Source organism: Hyperolius riggenbachi, chromosome 5 (genome assembly GCF_040937935.1).
Source record: "Hyperolius riggenbachi isolate aHypRig1 chromosome 5, aHypRig1.pri, whole genome shotgun sequence".
Lineage (NCBI taxonomy): Eukaryota > Metazoa > Chordata > Amphibia > Anura > Hyperoliidae > Hyperolius > Hyperolius riggenbachi.
This window is the reverse complement of record NC_090650.1, coordinates 277,236,503-277,262,198: the sequence shown is the minus strand read 5'-3', so window position 1 is coordinate 277,262,198 and position 25,696 is coordinate 277,236,503. Positions and strand designations below refer to the sequence as shown.

The window sequence follows — 25,696 nt, the reverse complement described above, 5'->3', positions numbered from 1 at the left end:
GAGCTTAAATTATTTCAAGGTTTTTATTATTTACTAAAGTGTAGAAAAATGTCAATATTTTTGACTCTTTTGTAAATGGAGAGCTCACAAATCCTCGTGTTTAGTAAAAAATTGCATAGTTGTTATAATAATAAATCATTTTTAATTTTAATAATTTTTTTAAAATTAATTGCATAATTTAACTCTATCAGTTAGCCATTAAAAGGTATTATTTTATACAAAACGTAGTTTTTTTCTACCTATATAATGTGTTTAGTAAAGAAACCAAGCCAATTTTGTTTGTTTCTAATTCTTGAAACTGTGTTCCATGTGGGGCAGTTTTCTGTAGTTTCACATTTTCAGCAGTTGCTAGGAAGGGTGCCTATAATTTTTCCCACATTCCATTAATTTAATAACTACTAATTTTTTAACCTCAAACAAAATTATCAATAATAAACTAAGTGATGAGACACGTTCCCAGTAAGAACACAGGCATAGGGGTCCATTTTATTCCCCTTTTCTCTTAGGGGATACATTTTCATCTTCTGTTTAAAATAACTTTTCAACTGTCTAAAAGTAGTCTAAATTATTCTTAGTACTTTCAGATGGCTTAAAATGCATTTTATTGATAAGCAGCCCCGCTTCTAGGGGCGGGCCAGGCGGGTGACCGCCCTGAGTGCTGTGAGGGAGGGGAGAGTCGTGGCCACACTGAGCCACGTGAAGGGGAGCCAGACTTCTCCCCACTTCTCCCTGGGGTTCCCCTTGGTGCTCCCCCCTCTTTGCAGAGTAAGCGCATTGGGAAGCCTCATATTAGCAACTCACTTGCATGCCTGTTCCAATCGCCGCCCACTTGCCGCTGATCTCCTCTGTCTGCATAGCCACACCACTCATACACTTTCTACTTCCTGCTAATCAGGAAGTAGAGAGTGTATCAGCGGCTATGCAGACGGAGATCTGCGGCAAGTGAGTGGCAATTGGAGCGGGAAGGGAGGCGAGTTGCACATACAAGGCTTCCCACTACGCTTACTTTGCAAAGAGGAGGGAGCATGGAGGGGATCCCCGGGGAGAGGGAGGGACAAGTCGTGCTCCCCTCTGAGTCTCAGTGTGGCCGCGGCTCCCCCCTCCATCACCTATATGGGGAACCGATACCTAGCTAACCTATACTGGCTGCACCTATTCCTAGCTACCTATACTGGCTGCACCTATACCAAAGCTACCTATACTGAAGGCACCTATACATAGCTAACCTATACTGGCTGCACCTATACCTAACTAAACTATACTAGGAGCACCTATAGCTAGGCTACCTATACTGTAGGCACCTATAGCTGGCTACTAAGGACTCCTATGGACACCTATGTCTGGCTACATATACTGGGCACACCCATACCGGACTACCTATACTGGGGGCATAGTATGGGTTCGCGAGTCCACGGGCCACTGGGGGGGGGGGGGGGGGGGTGTAACTTTTACACCCTGGCCCTGGGTGCAATTTAGCCTAGAAACTGCCCTATTGATAGGGTGTGGAAATATAATTTAGGGGAAAACTTAGGAGAAAAAGCAATTGAAGGGACAAGAAGGTAAAAGAAAAAAAAAATTGTATTCCACCCTTAAACATGAAAAACAACCAACCAACAAGCTTGGAAAGCACGTTCTCTTTAAATCTTAATTTAAAGTTCATAATCACATAGCCTGCACCAGGAGCACTAATAGTGTAGAATTTCTGGGAAATGAGAAATGTAAAGAAATAACTTCCCACAAACATGGGTTTCTATAGGCATACACAATTTTGGGCATGTGAAGAAAGACCCTCTTCCATGTGGTTATGATGACTTAGTTGCGTCAACAAGGTTGAACTACCAAACAGGTCGGATAGACACTTGTGTTAAATATTGTAATTGGGCGCCCAAGCAGTGAGTAGGGTACCTGACCTAGCTTGTAGCCAATCGGCTACTATATAAAAATGCATGGTACCAGCCAATCGTAGGCAATCAGCTACAACTAGCGGTTGTTTGGGTGCTGGGGTTAGGAGATTCTTTTTACGTACTAACAGGGGAAGTTAGGCTTAGGCATTAAAGGACAACTGAAGGGAGAAAAATATGGAGGCTGCCATATTTAGTTCCTTTTAAACAATACCAATTGCCTAGCAGACTTGCTGATCTATTTAGTTGCAGTAGTATCTAAATAACACAAGTAACATACATGCAGTTAATCTTTTCAGATCTGACAAAGTAAAAATAAAAAAAAACAACCCTGAGCTGCATATGCTTGTTTAGGGTCTATTAGAAAAGTATTAGAGGCAGAAGGTCAGCAGGATAGCCAGGCAGCTAGTATTGAAATAAAGTAAATAAGTATGGCAGCCTCCATATACCTCTCACTTTAGTTGTCCTTTAAGTGTAGGGGGCGGGGTTAGTTTTAGAGTAAGTATTGAGACTTAGAGTTAATGATTGGGTGGGGAGAGTGTTTTTTGAGACACTTACAGAGGGGATAAGAGTTAGGCATTAGGTGGGGGGTTAGGTTTAAGCTCTTGGAGGGTTAGTTAGGGTTAGGGAATAGGGTGGTGGGTTCTTTTTAGGCACTGAAAAGGGGGAATTCAAGTGAAAATGGGTGCCGGGTAGTGCATACTAAAATATCAGTAATTTAAAAGACCAATATTTTGTGATAGTGACACCCCACAGCAGTGCCCAACTGACGCAGTCCCACTGCAAAACGCACTCGCGGCGTGTGCGCAGTTCAGCCATCTGCCTGAAAGAGGCCTAACCGTTGCAAAGACACAGAAGGATAAAAAGGTCAGACACTGATGATAAAAATAATTTTCAAGACTAAAAAAAATATAACATTCATAGTGCAGACATGAAACAATTGAAGCTACATTATAATACACCAAGCTATCAAATGTATTTCACAGCATGTAAAGCATATTTGTCACAAAGTCGAGAGCAAAGCATTTATCATAACGACTGGGCCGTAATATACGAATGCCTAGAAACAAGTGTGGCATGAAATACTTGTGTAATATCTTTCTTTGGAGCATTCTACAGTTCCAACTCCCCAATTACATTACTTGATGCATATTATTATATTATATGCCAATTTTAGCAAAATGCTTTTTACTTACACACACAAAACAGGAAATGTCTCTTCAGTCAAAAAATAAAGGAAAGATAATTGAGACAGCATAGATTATATTAGAAACAATTAATCTTCATGATATTGTTTTACACACTCCCCCAACATTTCAAATGTTTTATTAACAGCAAGATGAAAGCAGAAAGAATCTGGCTTTCAAATGTGTGTACACCCAGGTTAATGTAGCCTCTCACTTCAATAGTTCTGGAAATGAAGTCGCCATGCAAAGGAAAACATCCCTGCATTGGCTATTTTAAGGGTCAGAGCTTTTGAGATGACTTCATAGAGCACATAAAACAGAATTTTCTGCTGACCTCTTTTGTCTTGAAGAGGGGAGCACTTTACCACACTTGAAAAGGTCTCTTATTATACGAGTGATCAATCTTCCCCCCCCCCCCCCCCCCCCTCTCCTTTCTAGGCTCCACAGACTATTCTGAGCGATACAGGTGGATCAAAGCTCAGTGTGAATGAAAACCAAGTGGACAAAATTAATGTACACTAAAATACGCTGAGGAAAAGATAACCAAAGGAGACAGATAGAAAGATACAAGGCATGAAAGAGAAAAGATGCTGACAACAGGGTGAATGTACTCAGACTAATACAATAGCAAGTCAGGAATGAGAGGGAGATCTAAGTCATTTCATGAAATGGGGAAAATAGCTACGTACCTAGAAAGAACAATATATATATATATATATATATATATATATATATATATATATATACACATATATACATACATACATACATACATACATATATATATATATATATATTCATTTATTTTATATAAATATACCCACACCCTATTTTTCAGACTATAAGATCCTTCTGACCATTAGACACACCTAGGTTTAGAGGTCAAAACCAGAGGAAAATAAGAATATACAAACCATGGTGCATGGTGCAGGGGCATCTTCTTGATAGCCTCCCCTAAAATTAATTGAGGATGTGATTGGATTAGAGAGAACTGGAGTGCCATCCAGGGGTGGGCTGGTAATTTGTTGTAAGTTTAAAAAACTGTTTTTTGCACTTTCTTTCTAAACTCACAATAAATTATTAGCCCACCACCTGGATGACACTCCAATTCTCTCTAAACCAATCACATCCCCACAACTAAATAGCTCCACCCCTTGCCCATTGATCCAAGGACCACCCAACCCCAGGGCACATGACTAATATGCAGAAAGGATGGGAATGTATATATGTGTGTGGTGTGTGTTTGTATGTACTGTTTTATTCTTCTATGCTTGATAAAGCAGGGTTATGCTTGATAAAGCAGGGTTGCTCCCCTGGGAAACGCGTCACATGAAATATTTTAAACACAGTCTTGCATATCATTGCTGCTAACCCCGCTTTGCTCTGCAGGCTGCACCTATTCGTTTTCCATGCATAGCCGGGGATCCTTGCTCATACCAGCCAAGCGCATTGTCTCACATGCATAGTGTGTCTCCACCGACATCAACTCGCTCCGACATGGTGCATCCGCAAGGACCTTGTAGAATCCATTGCAAGCCAAATCCCCTGGCCTTCATATTCAGGTGAAAGTTCTATTGGGTTGGCCCACAGATTGACTCCAATCAAATTGTGTGCTCTCTCTCTCCCTTCCATTTTTTTATAGGACTGGTTGCTTTCTTAGCTTTTGTAACTATGCCAGATACTATAGGTGTTGCTACTGTTACAGGTGCTTGTGCCTCTTATATGATGATATTTCACCTTAACTGACAGAATATTCTTTTCCTCCTGTCAGGTGGTTCCTACTTGTACATCCATCTCATGTATAATTTTATGACATATTAACCCCTTGTGAGAATCCATATATACACAGGAACGAGAACTGTAATTTGTAACTGTAATTGTACATTTAATACAATTACTAAAATCAATGAAACATTCATTTCATGTTCGTTTACCTTTTTTCTGCCTTCTGTACTAACCTACACTCCTGGACAAAGGAAATGTCGGATAACACTTCATCAGCATGTCAGCGTTTAACATGCAAGAAGCTCTGCCCTACATAAAAGACTGGTCATGTACTGTTTGTGTATTTTATTTAGAGAAGTTGTTGGATAGCAGAAAACGGTCAGGCAATATATCTGAAAAGACGGTATTACTTAAAGACTCTGCTCAGTCCTTATTCCTGCAGAAATATAAAAGAAAGGCTATTAAAGGGTTGTTTTTACTACCTTGATGTATACTGAAATAATACATATTTACAGGCAATGTCACTACTTGACTCATGACGCACCAATTGTTACTGTCTATTGCTGGAAAGGACTCCCCATCACCATCCAGTAAAACGACCACAATTTAAAAAGATAAAAGCTGAATAGGACAATGGTGTACAGAACATAAAGGAACATAAAGGAGTACATTTTGTAGGCTGGTTAATCTTGAATTGTTTTCCTGTTACTGAGCCAATTTAAACCAGCAGGAATGGTATAGTACCAGTAAATGACATCATCCAATGAATGTATGGGCGCATTACAAGCAATGATGCAGAGTAAAATGATCCCGCAGATAACACAGGGAGCAATGCAATTCATTTAAAGGAAAACACATTTATGATTCTCCATGTGCTGCTAACCTATTCTACGGTACTCTTCTAGACATCTGTAAAGGATTTCATACAGCGAATCACAACTCATGTAGTTACCATACTGTTAGAAAACTTGTATTGTATCATGCAGTAGGAATAACAATTGTAACATATACTTTATTGTAAAAAAACAACAACAACAAAAAAAACAAATGTATTAGCTGTACAAGTTGTAAACACCCTGGGCCTGATCCAATTTTCTTTTTCTCCTAAGTTTTCTTATTTTAACATCTCATCAATAAAATGCCTCTTAAGTCACTAGCAAACAAGAAGATACTCAGAACAATTTTGACAGTATTTTCTCCCAACTTTTTGGTACATTTACTGAAAAGTAGTTTTAACCACTTCCTGCAATCGGGACACACCAAATGTGCTGTTTGAGCCGCTTAGCTTAGCATATTAGCATATCAGCATATCACTGTCCTGCATGCAAGATGCAAAAGTGAAGTATGATTCCATGATCACGATTATGAATTAAAAACGGACCACATGAAAAATGTGTCCTATGCTTCTCTATAAATTCTTCATGCAGAAGAAAGTCTTCTAGAAGCAGTTATCACGTTTTCCTTATTCGCTTTATTTTTAAGGACCCTACATCAATGATTTGCATAAAATTCAAATTTAGGCAGTATTTCATTTTGGATAAAACCAACTTAAATGAGCTCAGGCCCAGAAAAGGTGGTGTCATGTCTGGATCATGTTTATACATGGTTTCTTATTTGCATGGTAGAGTTTTGATTTGCATTTGTGGATGTAGCAATAAACATGCTTCTCCATGAATTTGCCATGAAGAAATTCCCCAAGAAAAATGGATCATTTCTTCCCAGCAGAAATCGACTTACTATAGTTCTAACATCATAACAAATAACAACATTGACAAATAACATTTATATTGCGCTTTTCTCCCTGCTTACTCAACACTCCAGAGCTGCAGCCACTAGGATGTGCTCTATAGGCAGTAGCTGTGTTAAGGAGTCTTGCCCAAGGTCTCCTACTGAATAGATGCTGGCTTACTGAACAGGAAGAGTCGAGATTCAAACCAGGTCTCCTGTGCCAGAGGCAGAGCCCTTAACTTAGATTAATCTTCTTTCTTTTTTTTTTTCTTTCTTTAGACAGCATAGTTGCTTTTTAAGAAATTATGTTTAATCCCTAATAAGCAAGACACCAAGAGTGCTTCTGGGGGCTTTTAAAAACGCTAGCGCTTTAAAAAGCGCTTGGCTAATGTATTAGAATGGGATGGATTACACCAGAGCGATGTGATTTTTTTCCCCAAATGCAAACGTGGGTCCTGCAGCATGATTTCTGAGTTCTGCTGATTTCTGAGGTGATTCAGCTTCAATGTTAGGTATAGGAAAGTAGAAAATCGCTCTGAAAAGCGCTAGATCAGAGTGATTTAAATAGTGTAGGTAAAAAAAAAAAAAAGATAAACAAAGTCTTGTAAAAGTAATACCTTTTAATGGCTAACTGATAAAGTTAAATTATGCAAGCTTTCTAGGATCTAGTCCCCTTCTTCAGGCATATTTCCAGATGTTAGCTGAAGTAAAACACTCAAGTAGGTAAAAAGTAAACACGTAAATGGCAGTTGTGCTGGTTACTGTTTAGCAGTTAGATGTCAGGTGATCAGCAGGCTGGAGCCAGTGAGTTCAAGCAAGCACTTCAACTAACATCATAAAATATGCCTGAAGAAGGGCACTAGATCCCAGAAAGCTTGCATAATTTATCTTTATCAGTTAGCCATTAAAAGGTATTACTTTTACAAGACTTTTATTCTACCTACATAATTTGTTTGGCTAGGGCTCGGTTCACATTAGGCTGTTTTCAGCCTCCGCTCCGCTCCGATTAGCGGAACGCAGCAGCCGCAACAATGCTTTCCCGATGGTAAAGTTCACATTGCTACGTTCCACTCCGTTCCGTTCCCTGCGTTCCGCTCATCAGAGCGGACGTTCCCGACATGTCGGGACCTTGCGTTCCTGCTCCGCTCACGGAGCGGAACGCAATCGTACAAGCGGATGCGCCCCAATGTGAAACCGGCCTAACACGGTACAGAAACATTTTTACTGCTAGGTATAAATAGAAATAGAAAATAGAAAAATCACTTAAAAAAGCGCTGAGTGTTTGCGATTACACTAGTGCTTTTTGGTGTGCACTGGCCGTTAGAAGGAGAGACAGTTTTCAGTCTCTTCACAAATATTAATAAATCAGGCCACCACTTTCTGGTCTGAAGCATTGCAGTTTCCTCAGGTTTTTAAGTGAGCGATTATTTATTATGGCCAAGCTTTATAAGCGGCATTTACTATCATCTAGATTCCTGTAGTATCCATCAGTATTATTTGGCAAGTCTTGTGAAGTGCTCAAACAGTTAAGCTGTTTGTAAGTGTAAAGCCCTTGTTGAGTGTTTTATTTCTTCCTCTGTGAAGCACTACAGAAGGTTGTGCCAAGACACCTCAGTGTATGGCTCCGACTTCCCTCTTTACAACTTGCCTTAAAATTAGCCAAGCCATTGAATGTATTTAAAGGCAGCTGGGGATATACTGGTCTGGCAGAGGATAACTACAGAAAACCAGTTACTTTACTAGCTGCCCAAAATGTACTTTCTAAACTCTGTTTACTAACAGATAATATTACAACCCTAAAATTAAAATAAACTTTTTTTCTTCCAAAAGACAGTGGACTGTTTTCTTAAGTCGATCATGGTGTATGTTTCCACCACAATTCAAAGTCCTCCCTCAATGTATCTCATTGTGCCATTAATACTAGCTCAAGGGGTGGAGCATAGCATATGTCATGTGAACAATTCACTCTATTCATTTCCCCCTTAAAGAAAACCTGAACTGAAAATTAAAAGTCAAAATAAACATACACAAGTCATACTTACCTCCCATGTAGTCTACTCATCAATCTCTTTCTCCTCTCCCCCATCCTGTTTGTCTACTGCGATCGACAGAATTCTCCGTCCTCCATTTTGAAAATGGCCATTACCCCATAACAGCTTTCTGGTCAGCACACTGTATAACTGTAAGATCGCCCACTTGAGCCATTCGGAAACATAAACATTGCCGGGCACATCAGTTGTCCACTCAGCTATAACTGACAGTAACTGATATATAACTGATATATTTCAGTTCTGACAAAATGTTGTCAGAACTGGAAGGGATCATTGTCAGAAGCAAATGGTGAGCTTCTGAGAGGAACTGATGGCAAGGTTACTATGTAATGTTCATTTGAAGTTACCTCATGTGTTTATTTTAAATAATTTTACTCAGTACAGTTTCCCTTTAAGGTGACTAACAATGTTAATATACCAGTGGAGATCCTCTGAGGGCCCCACAGGGTAACGGTTTTTGTGATCCCATTGTAACCATAATACATAATTTAAACCTTGCGTCTGTATGTGTCCCCCATCAGCTCGGGATAAAGTTTATGTAATTAGACTTACAAAGTATTATTTATAAAAAGTAAAAAAAAAAAAAACTCGGGTTCCACGGGGACCGAAAATACAGGAAGGCCAATGCAATTGTGATGTGTTAATAGCTGTAGCATTGGCAACACATGAATCTGTACTATTATTGAAGTGAAATTATATAACCAGTTTAACATGAATATAATGTATATAATCGGATGTGAAAATATACAAACGTTTATGAAGAAGAATATATGGAAGTTACTGGCTAACCTCTGTTGAAATAAATAAAATATTTGATGCTAACAATCCTTGAATTGCTGAATTATAGTTTCAAAAACCCCAAAACATAATCTGAGTAATCTACCACATCAAACAGTTCAGACATTACAATAAAAGTCCACCAAGGACACCAGCATGGTAAATAACATTGATGAGCTAGACGTGATGTATTATGGTTGACTTTCTACCCCTGACATCAACAAAACTGGCACTTTTTCTGATGTAACCTGGCCCTAACAACATCATCTTCATTTATCAGTACTTTTCTCTCACAGGACACAAAGCACATGGCATGTCACAGTTCAGTAATTACAGGCACTGTGTATTATGTCAATGATGAAAAAGATACAGGTCAATAACTGCTAAACTAAACAGGCCCAAGTGTTTTCAAGAACTTCAGATTTTCAAGCATTTGGTTTCAGACAGTTGTCATTCATGCACTTCTGTAACTTGTCTAAGGATGTGTTATTCACTCATCCATTCCTGATACTAACTCAGCCCCTTCACAGATTCTTAAAGCTACCCAAACCCCCCACAGTTATAGAGCTAACCCATAATTTGTCTTAACCATTACCACTTTTCCGAAAGTAGCTCTAGCGCAAGGATACACAGCTCAACCTTTCGTCTAACACAAGTCTCAGTTCTTTAAATTATAACCAACCCATTTAAAGGGGAACTGAAGAGAGAGGTATATGGAGGCTGTCATGTTTATTTCCTTTTAATCAATACCAGTTGCCTGGCAGCCCTGCTGGTCTATTTCTCTGCAGTAGTATTTGATTAAAACCAGAAACAAGCATGCAGCTAGTCTTGTCAGATCACACTTATAAGTCTGAACCACTGAAACACCTGATCTGCTGCATGCTTGTTCAGGGGCTATGGCTAATAGTATTAGAGGCAGAGGATCAGCAGGGCTGCCAGGCAACTGGTATTGTCTAAAAGGAAATAAACATGACAGCCTCCATATACCTCTCTCTTCAGTTCCCCTTTAAATGATCACCAACAGGTTCTGTTGCATTAAAGAAAACACATTCCAACTGCAGACATGGTCCAAAAATACTGCATATAATTATGTAAGTGATTTGGTAAATTTGAAAGGTATAAGACTGCAGTTAGAATTCACTTTCTCAAAAATAATGATATAATCATCCCATAAATAATGTAAAGACTTTTGCTTATTGCTCTCTTCTAAATACAAATGATTGGATTTTGTATTGAATGGACATATGCATATTACCAGGCTACTTACTGAGTAATCAAACATTTCCCCAGCTTTCTCTACAGCATGTTTTGTTTATTTATTTTAACACAGAGAAAATGAAAATTAGTAGACAAACAATTGCATCACTGAAAAAAACTATCCCTGGATTACACTTTTCAACTTAATACATCAGAAATCGCCATATCTAAAATCTCCTTGATGATGAAACTGATTTCAGCCCAACATGCCTGAGCTGATTTGCACTGTTACTATGTTTACACAAATGTAAATTACTCTGCATCTCTACTGGGGTTATGGTAGGTTGGTTTTCCGTTCATTACCCACCCTGATGAAGCCTCTTGGGTGAAACATGTTGGTCTTTTGAGCAACTTTTCATGTGTACAGCCTCTGCACCTTAGTTACTAGTTAAAACCCCACAGCTGTAGGTGAGAGAGTGTTTACAGAATAGTTGGGGGCAAGAGTGCAATTGTGCCTAGACGGTCAGCTTGTATTGTCCACTGAAACTGTAGAACATGCAATTAATCCCTCCTCGGTTTACACCTCTTGTTTCTGGGGGTTTTCTTAGTTCTTTGTGCCAAATTTTTAAGTATTTATATAACAATAAAGGTTATGTTTTAAAAAAAATGTCTATAGGGCTCAGTCCCCTTTCTGGGATACATTTATGCCTGGAAATTGACAGATACTTCATGCAAAACTACATAAAATGTTCTTATCCAGTGGAAGTCCGTGTTCTTTTAAATGTCCCTGCACATGATTCTATGCTTGAAGTGAACACAGTTTCACTCCACCACACTTCTTTAGTAAATCACCTCCTTTAAGCTGGAACTAGAAAAGGGTGATGGAGGCGCACAATGGCCTCTGGGTGACCTCACTCTACAGCACATAACTCCTTTTCTTCCATTGTAAAGAAATGGTTTTAGAGTTTAAAGAGAGCAGTGTGTCTGTGTACAGATTTACTAGACACATTTCTCATTTCATCTAAGGCCGCAAGCATGTCTTCCCTTTTACTGTTTGCCAGAGCCTATAAAACCACAGTCATGGTGACATTTACAGCAATAAATGTAAGGTTATCTGCTACTTCCCTCCTCTTACGATTAACATTTGTTTACCATGCATTGTAAAATATAAAGAAAAAAAAAAGTTTGTAGTAACAATAGGGAGATAACAAGGCTGAACACTCTTCCATATGTTAAAACCATGGCTACATTTTCTGTAGTCCAAACATTTAGTACAGCAAGAACATAAAATGATGCTTAGAAATGTGATACACATTTTCATTTCACACTTCATCAGCTTTTACAGCCATGCCTGGGTGAAATGTGATGCTGGCCTGGAAAAGCGCCACATTCACCGAAGGTATAAAGTGGAGATCACGTCACTAGAATATAATTTTCTTAATTAATTTCCCTTTACTCTACAGGAATAGGGAATTTAATGACAACGCTGAAAAGGGTGTGGTGGTCTGATTCAGGATACCATATGGAACACTTTTTATTAAGGTCAATTTGTCAAATATGTAAGCAATGGAAATAATTCTAGTACGGGAGAGAATGCAGTCTATCAATGTACCAGAAGGCAGATGGGCAGCTGCTACCACAATATCAGCACTGAATCGCACCTCACCTCTGGACCGGTAAGAGTCAAGGGACCTTAAGTATTAAACTCAATAATTAGGATAGAACAGATGTCATAATTTTTAATTTGTGTCACTCACTTCTCAATTCGTATGATTTGTCACTCACAAGCAAAAAATGTATCCGTTAACTCCCCCCTCTTCTTTCCTTGATGACAGTTGGAATGTGATCTCACCGTGAGAAACATTTAAAGGATACCCGAACTGACATGTGACATGATGAGATAGACATGCTGTAGTCCTTTTTTCTTTCTCTGCCTGAAAGAGTTAAATATCAGGTATGCAAGTGGCTGACTCAGTCCTGACTCAGACAGGAAGTGACTAGAAATGTGGCGAACATCTCTGGAGCTCTTACTACTTCCGGGTCGCACTGACCTGGAGTAGTATGCCTGCGCTGCCCGGTTGAGCGCGTCCTAGATTGCGCTCTTGTTGCCGGGCACTCTCTGCGCATGAGCGTGACGTCATTCATGACGTCCCGCACACGCGCAGAAAGTGCCCGGCAACAGGAGCGCGATCTTGGAAGCGCTCCGCCGGGCAGTGCAGGCGTACTACTCCGGGTCAGTGCGACCCAGAAGTAGTAAGAGCCCCAGGGATTTGGAGATGTTCGCCGGCGAACGGTTCGGGAACTGTTCGCCACATCTCTAGAAGTGACTACAGTGTGACCCTCACTGATAAGAAATTCCTCTTTTTTACCTCTTTCTTGATCTCAGAAGCCATTTTCTGCTAGGAAAGTGTTTTATAGTTGGAATTTCTTATCAGTGAGGGTCACATTGTAGTCACTTCCTGTCTGAGTCAGGACTGAGTCCGCCACTTGCATACATGATATTTAACTCTTTTAGGCAGAGAAAGAAAAAAGGAACACAGCATAGTTATTTGTGTGCTAGGCACTGTACATACACATGTCTATCTCATCATGTCACATGTCAGTTCTGGTATCCTTTAAGGTGCAGTGAAGTATGTGGTCCACATCATGGTGAACTCCAAGATGGCGCCGGACTCGGACGCCACGGCCACAGGGCTCCGGTCTTTTTCACTTTTTTAGCTTTTTTTCTCTGTAACCTCCACTCACCTCTGTGCTTCTACACATGAGGCAGGATGCGGAGAACATGGGCGCGCTGGTCTTGCCCCGCTCCTGGCACGCACCGGGGGCTGCAGGTCGGCAAAAGAACCAGCTGTCCGGGCCCACGTGCAGTGCGCAGGCATGAAGAAGTGACTCGGTCTGCTGATCTTCCGCCGCTGCCTCCAGACCGTCGGCATCACCACCCGCGCGGGTCCCACCACAGCACGCAGCTCGTGATCCAGAGGAGGGGCACCACCCATCTTTCACATACCAGCCACAGGAGACGACCCCATGCAGGCCGCTGGCCGCCCCGCTAGCCCTATGATTCGCCGCTACCCTGACCCAAGCAGCCGGATTCCTTCCACCACGTAGGCTGCGGCGCCGCTGTTGCCTAGGAGCCCGGACGGAGCACGTGGATCACTACGCGGGCAGTAGCGGCTTGATCTCTGCTACCACTCCACCATAGGAACATGGCCGCTCCTCCACCGCAGCCACAGGGCAGCCACACAAGAGGAGATGCCGTCGCTCCTCCAGATGGAGCTGCGGCTGCTGTGCCCTCCTCACCATCAGCATGGCAGCCACCGCTAGGGAAGGCACCCCACCATAAGCCACCTCCGGAGCTGCATCAGCTGAGGCCGCCACCCACGTGGTCCAGACCTCCGCATCAGGACAACACCACCACCGCTATCAAGGAAAGTCAGGGAGCCAGCAACCTTAAGCACACGCAGGGACACTGACCAGCCAGGTGCCACTGCAATCCCAGAGTGGTCTCCCAAGGAACCTCCTGCCCACCACCGGGTCCCCCCAGCTCAAAACGCCACCAGGCCGCAGCTGGGGGATGGATTTGTGCAGCCATGGGATCCTCCAGCCACACCATCAACCAGCTGGACAGCAGGTCTCTCTGAACTCTGTCTCTCTCTAGCTTAACAAATCTTCTGCTTCTCATTCTCTCTCTCTCTCTTTCTTTCTTCTTTCTTTTCTCTCCTTCTCTACGTACTGTCGGACATTACGGGGCCCCCCCGAGTTGCTACGGAGTTGTTGAGTGCCGCCAATGTGGCAGGCAGCTCCGCTCACACAGCACTAGGACCCCTCCAGTTTTTGTTGCTTTGTATATGCCTACTCTTGTATACTATGCTGCATGTGTATGCCTATCAAGTGTATATCTACTGCATGTCTGATACTGTACTGTACCATCACCGACCCTGTATGTGCCAAAAATAATTCCGGGTACAACTCCCGTTGTACTTGGCGAAATAAATGATTCTGATTCTGATTCCTGGTGTCGTCATGTGAGGGGAAGGGCAGTATTCAGAAAGAAACGGAAAGCAAGGGGGTCAGGGAGGTCAAGTAGGCTTTAGGCCATTTCTGGTATAAAAAAACAAACAAAAACAAAATAAAAAAAACTGGGCAAACACTACAGCAGGTGTCAGACTTTCTAAGTTGTAGCAATTTACTTTTTCAGGTAAGATTTTTTTTCCATTTACAGTAAGTGCAATTGGCCTAAGCCTTGTGAGGATTTTTTTTGCCTTCCTCTGGAACAAATGGCATATGAGTGGATTCAAGGCAGTAATGTACTTTTTTTTTTTTCTATCTCCATGTTGGACTTGATGGACAGATATATTTTTTTCCAACCAAACTATGTAACTTTTATATACACATTTGTTAAATGTATTTGAAAATGAATACCTCACTATGAGGGAGCTTCAAACCACCCAATAAAATGTTTCCTACCAAAAACTGTGTGAAATCAGGTGTTAACACATCAGAAATATTTCCCTAAAAATTGTAATGCCTGGAATAGTTGTTTCTATAGATATCAGGTGATGTCACTATACAACACATCTATTGATTTTCTGTATTTCATGGGGTCACTAACCCCATCCTCAAGGAGGCAGTGAAACTTTACCAGTATTCTACTTTCTACCTCAATTGTTACTATTGGTCTGCCTCCCTTTATTTCTTTTATGTACAGGCTGGTGTTTTCTACAGGGCATATTCTTGTACATTGCAAGACCATGCACAGTATTTGATGGCTACTATTTTGTGCTAACCACACAGCTCATCTCTTATGCATGCATTCTGCCTCCAGATATAACTTGGATAAGGTTTCAGAATTACCATTGTACAAAAACTGTTTATGAGAAACATATCTTCTTTATATGCAGTTCACTGCCAGTCTACACACACGCATACAGTTTTTTTTTTTAAATATAGTCTGCTGTCTGGGATTTTTCTTTACTTTTTATTGGACTGAATAATATACACCTTGCCTGTTAGAAATTATACTTTTTGTTTACATAGCACCACAATCTCCTGTTTTGTTGCACAGAGTACAATACAGACAATACTGGGTACAATAAACATATACATAGATCATGCATAGTATAATCAGAGCACCCAGTGACTCAATTAACCACTTCCCGACCGCCTAACGCACAGAGGCGGCCGGGAAGCGGACCCCACAAGGACCAGCTCAAGCCCAAAGGCGGCGGTCCTTGTAGGGGCATGGGCAGAGCGATCGCGTCATCCGTGACGCGATCCTTCGCCGGCACCTGTCTCCGCTCACCCGCCGCAACATCCCGCCGGCCATACGGAAGCGCCGGCGGGATGTTAACCCGACGATCGCCACATACAAAGTGTATAATACACTTTGTAATGTTTACAAAGTGTATTATACAGGATGCCTCCTGCCCTGGTGGTCCCAGTGTCCGAGGGACCACCAGAGCAGGCTGCAGCCACCCTAGTCTGCACTGATCTCCCCCCCCCTGCCCCCTGATCGCCCACAGCACCCCTCAGACCCCCCCCCCCTGCCCACCCCCCAGACCCCTGTTTACACCCAATCACCCCCCTAATCACCCATCAATCACTCCCTGTCACTATCTGTCAACGCTATTTTTTTTTTAACCCTAAACTGCCCCCTGGGGACTCCTGATCACCCATCCACCCCTCAGATTCTCCCCAGACCCCCCCCCCCTTGTGTACTGTATACCTCTATCCCCTGATCACCTGTCAATCACCTGTCAATCACCCGTCAATCACCCCCTGTCACTGCCATCCATCAATCAGCCCCTAACCTGCCCCTTGCGGGCAATCTGATCACCCACCCACACCAATAGATCGCCCGCAGATCCAACGTCAGATCACCTCCCAAGTGCAGTGTTTACATCTGTTCTCTACCCTAAACACCCACTGATTACCCATCAATCACCCCCTATCACCACCTGTCACTGTTACCCATCAGATCAGACCCTAATCTGCCCCTTGCGGGCACCCAATCACCCGCCTACACGCTCAGATTGCCCTCAGACCCCCCCCCCCCCTTATCAATTCGCCAGGGCATTAGTTACATCTGTTCTTCCCTGTAATAACCCACTGATCACCTATCAATCACCCATCAATCACCCCCTGTCACTGCCACCCATCAATCACCCCCTGGCACTGCCACCCATCGATCACCCCCTGTCACTGCCACCCATCAATCAGCCCCTAACCTGCCCCTTGCGGGCAATCTGATCACCCACCCACATCAATAGATCGCCCGCAGATCCGACGTCAGATCACCTCCCAAGTGCATTGTTTACATCTGTTCTCTCCTCCAAACACCCACTAATTACCCATCAATCACTGCTATCCATCAGATTAGACCCCTATCTGCCCCTCGGGCACTCAATCACCCGCCCACACCCTCAGAACCCAGCCCTGATCACCTCGCCAGTGCATTGCTTGCATCTATTCCCCCCTCTAATCACACCTTGAGACACCCATCAATCACCTCCTGTCACCCCCTAGCACACCTACCCATCAGATCAGGCCCTAATTTTCCCCCTTGTGGGCTCCTGATCACTCGGCCAAACCCTCAGATCCCCCTCAGACCCCCTTCCGATCACCTCCTCAGTGCATTGATTGCATCTATTTTCCCCTCTAACCACCCCCTGAGACACCCATCAATCACCTCCTGTCACCCCCCTAGCACTCCTATCCATCAGATCAGGCCCAATACAACCTGTCATCTAAAAGGCCACCCTGCTTATGACCGGTTCCACAAAATTTGCCCCCTCATACACCACCTGTCGTCAAAATTTGCAGATGCTTATACCCCTGAACAGTCATTTTGAGACATTTGGTTTCCAGACTACTCACAGTTTTGGGCCCGTAAAATGCCAGGGCGGTATAGGAACCCCACAAGTGACCCCATTTTAGAAAAAAGACACCCCAATGTATTCTGTTAGGTGTATGACGAGTTCATAGAAGATTTTATTTTTTGTCAAAAGTTAGCGAAAATTGATTTTTATTGGTTTTTTTTCACAAAGTGTCATTTTTCACTAACTTGTGACAAAAAATAAAATCTTCTATGAACTCGCCATACACCTAACGGAATACCTTGGGGTGTCTTCTTTCTAAAATGGGGTCACTTGTGGGGTTCCTATACTGCCCTGGCATTTTAGGGGCCCTAAACCGTGAGGAGTAGTCTAGAAAACAAATGCCTCAAAATGACCTGTGAATAGGACGTTAGGCCCCTTAGCGCACCTAGACTGCAAAAAAGTGTCACACATGTGGTACCGCCGTACTCAGGAGAAGTAGTATAATGTGTTTTGGGGTGTATTTTTACACATACCCATGCTGGGTGGGAGAAATCTCTCTGTAAATGGACAATTGTGTGTAAAAAAAAATCAAACAATTGTCATTTACAGAGATATTTCTCCCACCCAGCATGGGTATGTGTTAAAATACACCCCAAAACACATTATACTACTTCTCCTGAGTACGGCGGTACCACATGTGTGGCACTTTTTTACACCCTAAGTACGCTAAGGGGCCCAAAGTCCAATAAGTACCTTTAGGATTTCACAGGTCATTTTGCGACATTTGGTTTCAAGACTACTCCTCACGGTTTAGGGCCCCTAAAATGCCAGGGCAGTATAGGAACCCCACAAATGACCCCATTCTAGAAAGAAGACACCCAAAGGTATTCCGTTAGGAGTATGGTGAGTCCATAGAAGATTTTATTTTTTTGTCACAAGTTAGCGGAAAATGACACTTTGTGAAAAAAAACAATTAAAATCAATTTCCGCTAACTTGTGACAAAAAAATAAAAACTTCTATGAACTCAACATACTCCTAATGGAATACCTTGGGGTGTCTTCTTTCTAAAATGGGGTCATTAGTGGGGTTCCTATACTGCCCTGGCATTTTAGGGGCCCTAAACTGTGAGGAGTAGTCTTGAAACAAAAATGACCTGTGAAATCCTAAAGGTACTCATTGGACTTTGGGTCCCTTAGCGCAGTTAGGGTGCAAAAAAGTGCCACACATGTGGTATCGCCATACTCGGGAGAAGTAGTATAATGTGTTTTGGGGTGTATTTTTACACATACCCATGCAGGGTGGGAGAAATATCTCTGTAAATGACAATTTTTTTTATTTTTTTTTTACACACAATTGTCCATTTACAGAGTTATTTCTCCCACCCAGCATGGGTATGTGTAAAAATACACCCCAAAACACATTGTACTACTTCTCCCGAGTACGGCGATAGCACATGTGTGGCACTTTTTTGCACCCTAACTGCGCTAAGGGGCCCAAAGTCCAATGAGTACCTTTAGGATTTCACAGGTCATTTTGAGAAATTTTGTTTCAAGACTACTCCTCACGGTTTAGGGCCCCTAAAATGCCAGGACAGTATAGGAACCCCACAAATGACTCCATTTTAGAAAGAAGACACCCCAAGGTATTCTGTTAGTAGTACGGTGAGTTCATAGAAGATTTTATTTTTTGTCACAAGTTAGCGGAAATTGATATTTATTGTTTTTTTTCACAAAGTGTCATTTTCCGCTAACTTGTGACAAAAATTAAAATCTTCTATGAACTCACCGTACTACTAATGGAATACCTTGGGGTGTCTTCTTTCTAAAATGGGGTCATTTGTGGGGTTCCTATACTGTCCTGGCATTTTAGGGGCCCTAAACCGTGAGGAGTAGTCTTGAAACGAAATTTCTCAAAATGACCTGTGAAATCCTAAAGGTACTCATTGGACTTTGGGCCCCTTAGCGCAGTTAGGGTGCAAAAAAGTGCCACACATGTGGTATCACCGTACTCAGGAGAAGTAGTATAATGTGTTTTGGGGTGTATTTTTACACATTCCCATGCTGAGTGGGAGAAAGATCTCTGTAAATGGAGAATTGTATGTAAAAAAAATAAAAAAATTGTCATTTACAGAGATATTTCTCCCACCCAGCATCGGTATGTGTAAAAATACGCCCCAAAACACATTATACTACTTCTACTGAGTACGGCAATACCACATGTGTGGCACTTTTTTGCAGCTTAACTGCGCTAAAGGGCCCAAAGTCCAATGAGCACCTTTAGGCTTTACAGGGGTGCTTACAAATTAGCACCCCCCAAAATGCGAGGACAGTAAACACACCCCACAAATGACCCCATTTTGGAAAGTAGACACTTCAAGGTATTCAGAGAGGGGCATGGTGAGTCCGTGGCAGATTTCATTTTTTTTGGTCGCAAGTTAGAAGAAATGGAAACTTTTTTTTTTTTTTGTCACAAAGTGTCATTTTCCGCTTACTTGTGACAAAAAAATAATATCTTCTATGAACTTACTATGCCTCTGAAAGTTAAAAAAAAAATCATTTTTTTGCCAAAATTCATGTCTTTTTTGATGAATATAATAAAAAGTAAAAATCGCAGCAGCAATCAAATAGCACCAAAAGAAAGCTTTATTAGTGACAAGAAAAGGAGCCAAAATTCATTTAGATGGTAGGTTGTATGAGCGAGCAATAAACCGTGAAAGCTGCAGTGGTCTGAATGGAAAAAAAGTGCCTGGTCCTTAAGGGGGTTAAAGCCCACGGTCCTCAAGTGGTTAAACAATACAAACACAAATAATGACTAGCATGACAGCATCCAGCAATGCAGGTACATGTTCATATGCCCAAAGAAAGCATCAGAGTGATGAGATAAATAGGAAGAAAACCCTGCCCTTGATGAGGAGGCTCTTAGAGGTGCTGAAGCCAAACTGTTTTATTTCCATAGTAAACTGCAAGCCCCTTTATCCTGGGTGCTCAGTATGTAGATAATGACTTTCAGCTTGGGATAGAGACCACTGTATCACATACAAACTCAATGAAGTAACTCAATGATACTTCATTGAGTTTGTCTTTACATGGATCAACAGGGATATGTGACGGTGCAGGCTAGGATTGTACTTTATTTTCTGGTTGAACTCGATGGACACAAGTCTTTTTTCAACCCAATTAACTATGTAACTATGTATCTATTTATTCAAGTATTTATATAGCGCTGGACATATTATGCAGCGCTGTACAGAGTATATATTGTCTTGTCACTTAACTGTCCCTCAGAGGAGCTCACAATCTAGTCCCTACCATAGTCATATGTCTATGTATGTATTGTGTAGTGCATGTATCATAGTCTAGGGCCATTTTTTTAGGGGGAAGCCAATTAACTTATCTGTATGTTTTGGGTTATGGGAGGAAACAGGAGTGCCCGGAGGAAACCCACACAGACACGGGGAGAACATACAAACATACATACAAACTCCTTGCAGATGTTGACCTGGCTGGGATTCGAACCAGGGACCCAGCGCTGCAAGGCGAGAGCACTAACCACTACGCCACCGTACTGTAATTTTATGTCTCAACCGAGAAGTGCCTGCACATATCTTTACCTATTTTTTACATAACCTTAGAATTACCTGAAACCAGGATGAATGGTGATTTTATAGCTTTGTGATTTTTGAAATTCTTTAAAGGAACTGACCTCTGATCAGTAGCAATGCTTCCACTGCATAAGGAAGGCCAGTCTCGTCCCTTACAAGTGTGAGATTGCTGTATCCCAAGCAGGGATGTGCTCACGAGTAGTGAGCTATTCAAATTCGTCATTAAAATGAGGCTCAATTGCCTCAGGTGTACGGCTGGGAGACGAGGTGTTACTTTCCCAGAATGCCACTGGCTTCTATGCGTCTCACGTCTCGCACACGGCCTATGGGACGCTTTGCAAGACTCACTAGCGCGCACTTCCTCCTTCCTGTTTGCAGGAGGAAGTGTGCAATAGTGAGTCTTGCAAAGCGTGCGAGACTTGATATGCATAGAAGCCGGCAGAATTCTGGGAAAGTGACCCCTCGTCTCCCAGTCGCACATCTGAGGCAATTAAGCCTCATTTTATTGACAAATTGGAGTAGCTCACTACTCGTGAGCACATTCCTAAACCCAAGCTGAAAGTCAGTGTCTACATACAGTGCACCCAGGATTAAAGGGAACCTAAACTGAGAGGGATATGCGGATGTTTCCTTTTTAAACAATACCAGTTGCTTGGCAGTCCTGCTGATCTCTTTGGATGCAGTAGTGGCTGAAACCCACACCTGAAACAAGCATGCAGCTAATCCAGTCTGCCTTCACATTCAGAGCACCTGATCTGCATGCTTGTTGAGGAGCTGTGGCTAAAAGTATTAGAGGCACAGGATCAGCAGTACAGTCAGGCAACTGGTATTATTTTAAAAAGAAAAATCCATATTCTTCTCAGTTTAGGTTCCCTTTAAGGGGTTTGTAACTTACTATGGAAATAAAACAGTTAGGTTTCAGCAAATCTAAGAGCCTGTTTGTAATTCAGTGTATGATTCTAATTAAAAGGATAGTTACTGTAAGTAATGAAACTAAGGTTAGACTACCTTTTATGTTTGGTCTGCTGCATAATACGGTCATTGTGGGGAAAAAAAATATCAAAATGACTGCATCTTGCATGATAAATAAACAGCACTTCTTTTTTTTTACCTTGGATTTTACTTGTATTTGTCCCGCTGCTACTAATAGCTAAACATTGCAAAAGCACATCTTTAAGATTTAGACGCAAGCACTGAGTAAAGCAGCTTTTGCATCAGCACAGACTCATTTACACATGCGAATAAGCACACTAGTCTGAACATCGGAAGCATAACCCTTCCCTCTCACCTTTGGAAATTTTAAATAAAAGGGAAATCTCAATGCTATTCACACTCAGTATGAAAAGCAAACCAGCATTCATATCATCTCCTCAAGGGAAAACATCACCATTGTTAAATCAAGAACGCATACACTTCTCCTGCAAAGAAACCTGTGGCTCGAGTTTGCATCGCCAAGGGGTTTTTCTCTTGGCGTATCCTTCAAGTCATACAAATTCACACTGCTAGTTATTGCTGAAACTGGCTAAAATCTGCTGGAAGACATTCAGGCATTACTCCTCTCTAAATGTTTCTCCAGAAGTAGTGGGGAAGAATAAAATTGAATCTGAAACTGCAATCCAAAACCGTAGATAACAAGCTTAATACACGTGTAATCTGAACACTGCACTGGCTCAGTAGTTTACTGTAAAATGTTAAACACAGACTTCAGGACTGCACATGATCTCTGCAGCAAAAACAACACTCAAAGTACTTATGAAAGAGTTTATTTATAATTGCAGAATCAGAATCATAAAATCCTAATTAAACTAAGCATATCATCCTAAAGGATACAGTAAATGTATTTCTAAATCACACTTACAAGTGCCCTTCTTAGCTTATTTAACAGATTCTCTAAAAGCCCCATCTGTCTGTGTAGGTACGATGGCAGAAACTTATTTGGTGTTTATTCACACACTGCCATGAAAAATAATGGTTTCGTGTTTTTCTGGCGATTGGTGGTGGGAGGCGGGTTAAGGTTAGCCGTAGGGGGTGGGTGGTTAAAGAGGAACTTCAGCCTAAACAAGCATACTGTCATTAAATTACATTATGTTAATTAAAATAGATAGGTAATATAATATCTTACCTAACCTGTTTTAAAAGTACAGGCAAATGTTTGTGATTTCATGGGGGCATCCATCTTTTTAGTTGAAAGGAGGTGACAGGCAGCATGAGACACTGTTCCAACTGTCCTGTGTCCTGATCACCCCTCCCAGGTGCGCGCGCTAGGCTTCAAATCTCAAATTTAAAAAAAAAGAAAAAAAAAAAAGAAAAATGGCACCAAAACAGCAGAACGAGAACAACATCATCAGAAATCCCATGATGCTTTGCACAGCATCAGAGGAAAAATGCCCGGGTAGATTTCTTCTGTGCAGCTAAAAATAAGGCTTGGCTAAGAAAAACAAAGTTCTGATGCTGTGAAACTGTTAAACACCAAGCCTTTTCAGCGCTGCGGAGTAGATTTTTAGTCTGGAGGTTCACTTTAAGGTTAGCCGTGTGGGGCGAGTGGTAAAAATTAGCCATTTGGGGTGGGTGGTTAAGGTTAGGCATCGATAGTGGAAGGATACAGTGTAGGAATAAAGTTAAGTTTAGCTTTAGTAAAATATCGGTATGTATTAATGTTACTATTGTCACTTTTACTGTAATAGTAAAACATTGGTAAATTTACTGTTATTCTACTACTGAGTTTTCTGGGTGCCCAAATTTCCCCAGAGCCCTTTTTGCATGTACGTGAAAATGGGGCATTTTTAAGCCCTGTCATGTCAAGACATTCTACCCGTATCTTGTCTGTCCCATGCCAGTCACTCCCCCTCCCCAACACAACTACATCAAAATGGCCATGGCACAAATACAAGGGCCAGTTGTATCATATGGTTGTAAACAGGGCAGGGAGATAAAGAGACCAGTTAGTGATTAAGGCCTCTTTCCCACCAGGACGTTGCGTTTTAGGGGACGTTATAGGTCGCATAACGTGCCCCTAACGCAACGCCTGGTGGTGTTGGAGCAGGACGCTACTTAGAGCTGCGTTAAGTAGCTCTTGGTGCGCCTATTTTGTCCTATGCGCCGGCGGAGACCACGTGAGTGGAACACTCCGCATCACGTGGTCCCGCCAGCCAATAAGCGGCCACTCCAGGAAATAAACACTGCAGTGCAGTGAATATTAATCAGCCATGTGGCTGGCCGCATTAGCAGACTCTCCCCGCCTCCTCTCCGCCCCCAAAAATAAAAAAAAACCCACATCACTGAGCATGTGCAAACAGCCTAACTCATAGCATGCTGCACATTATGTGAACGTGTAGCGTTACCCTGTAACGCAACGTGGGCACTGTGAACAGCCCATTCATTTTACATTGCTGTGAGTTAGGCTGCGTTACAGGCTGCATTAACGTGCGCCTGTAACGTCTTACTGTGAAAGCAGCCTAAATGTTATTGAAGTGGCAGGCTTGCATTTGGTGCAGCCCTACCACCTGTTAAAGTGACAGCGGTCTACTACGTTATCATTTCAAAAATATATGAAATACTTTAAAATATTGCAATTACAGAAGCTCTTATATCCTTTAACTGCTTTCTTTACTGGACCTCAGTTCTGCTTTAAGGGGCACCAGATAGAGCTGTGATTTCTTTGTTCAGGTTTTGTTACTAATTTGTTCATTTCATCATAAGAAAGAATTAGAACTGTATGCAATATTTTTTTTTTATTTGCAATAAGAAAGCCCTTAAAGGACTTCCCAGGCCAAAATGAAAAAAAAGTTAAATACCTTCATCGCATATGAAGGCACGGAGGGCGCAGACGGCGTCCTCCGTGCCTTCATATGCGATGCAGGCTGTTTCCTGTAGCGTGGATCAGCGGGTTGGCCCTAGAGCTGCGCAGCCGCACTCGCGGCTATGCGGACTGCGCAGCCGCGGCCAGCTCATGCGGCCATGTTTGTGGACGCAGGAGAGCCCGACCCGGGCCGTGGGGTCGGGAGCCGGCCCGGGGGGCTGTTGAGCGGCGGGGAACCGGCGTAACGGCATGGAGGGCACGGACGGCGTCCTCCGTGCCTTCATATGCGATGCAGGTATTTTTTCCGTTTTGGCCTCAGAAGTCCTTTAAAAAAGGGTGTCATGTTTCATACTGAGAAACTATGTGGACTCATAAAATTCAATAGAACATGCCTTGAGGATAACCTATATCCATTACACTGAACTTTATGCTAACAAGGTTCACAAGGGCCTGGTCAGGACATGGATGGGTCAGCGGGAGGCAGGCTATCCATAAAACCAAACTCATCCCATTACACCAAAATTGACCATAATTGTGGCCATACACAACAATTCTACTATGATTTTTACCCCATTTCTAATTAAAGATAGGAATATAAACTTTTTTTTCAAAGGATCATGTGAGAGAACACAAATGAGGCAATTGGACAGTTATGACAGTTGACATTCCCCTACAGAAATATCAAACATGCTTTGTAACTTGAAAATCCACAAAGCTCTCTCAGATTTTTTTCTTCTTTAAAGGCATAATAGATTGAAACCACTGCTTTATATAATTTGTACAGATTATTTAACTCCAAAATCACACAAGCGTCACCCAGGCCAATCAAGAGTTCGTACCAATTTTTAACACTGTTCTTAAACCACAAGTTATCAAAAAGATGATGAGAGAGTTTTCTGATTTCTGGCAGC

At 42.1% G+C, this 25,696-nt stretch overlaps 1 protein-coding gene across 3 annotated transcripts in view; it reads right to left on the bottom strand.

Moving 5' to 3' along the window:
• CDKAL1 (CDK5 regulatory subunit associated protein 1 like 1) overlaps window positions 1–25,696 on the bottom strand; it is a 1,042,481-nt gene that overhangs the window by 57,262 nt on the left and 959,523 nt on the right. The window contains exon 15 of one of the 3 annotated variants that reach the window (XM_068236969.1): window positions 5,166–5,249. The exons of the other annotated variants lie outside the window; for them this stretch is intronic. Within the exon in view, the coding sequence (XP_068093070.1) occupies window positions 5,244–5,249 (6 nt within the window). The 3' untranslated portion in view covers window positions 5,166–5,243. Of the gene's footprint in view, window positions 1–5,165; window positions 5,250–25,696 lie in introns of those variants that run through there. 3 annotated transcript variants of the gene reach the window in all.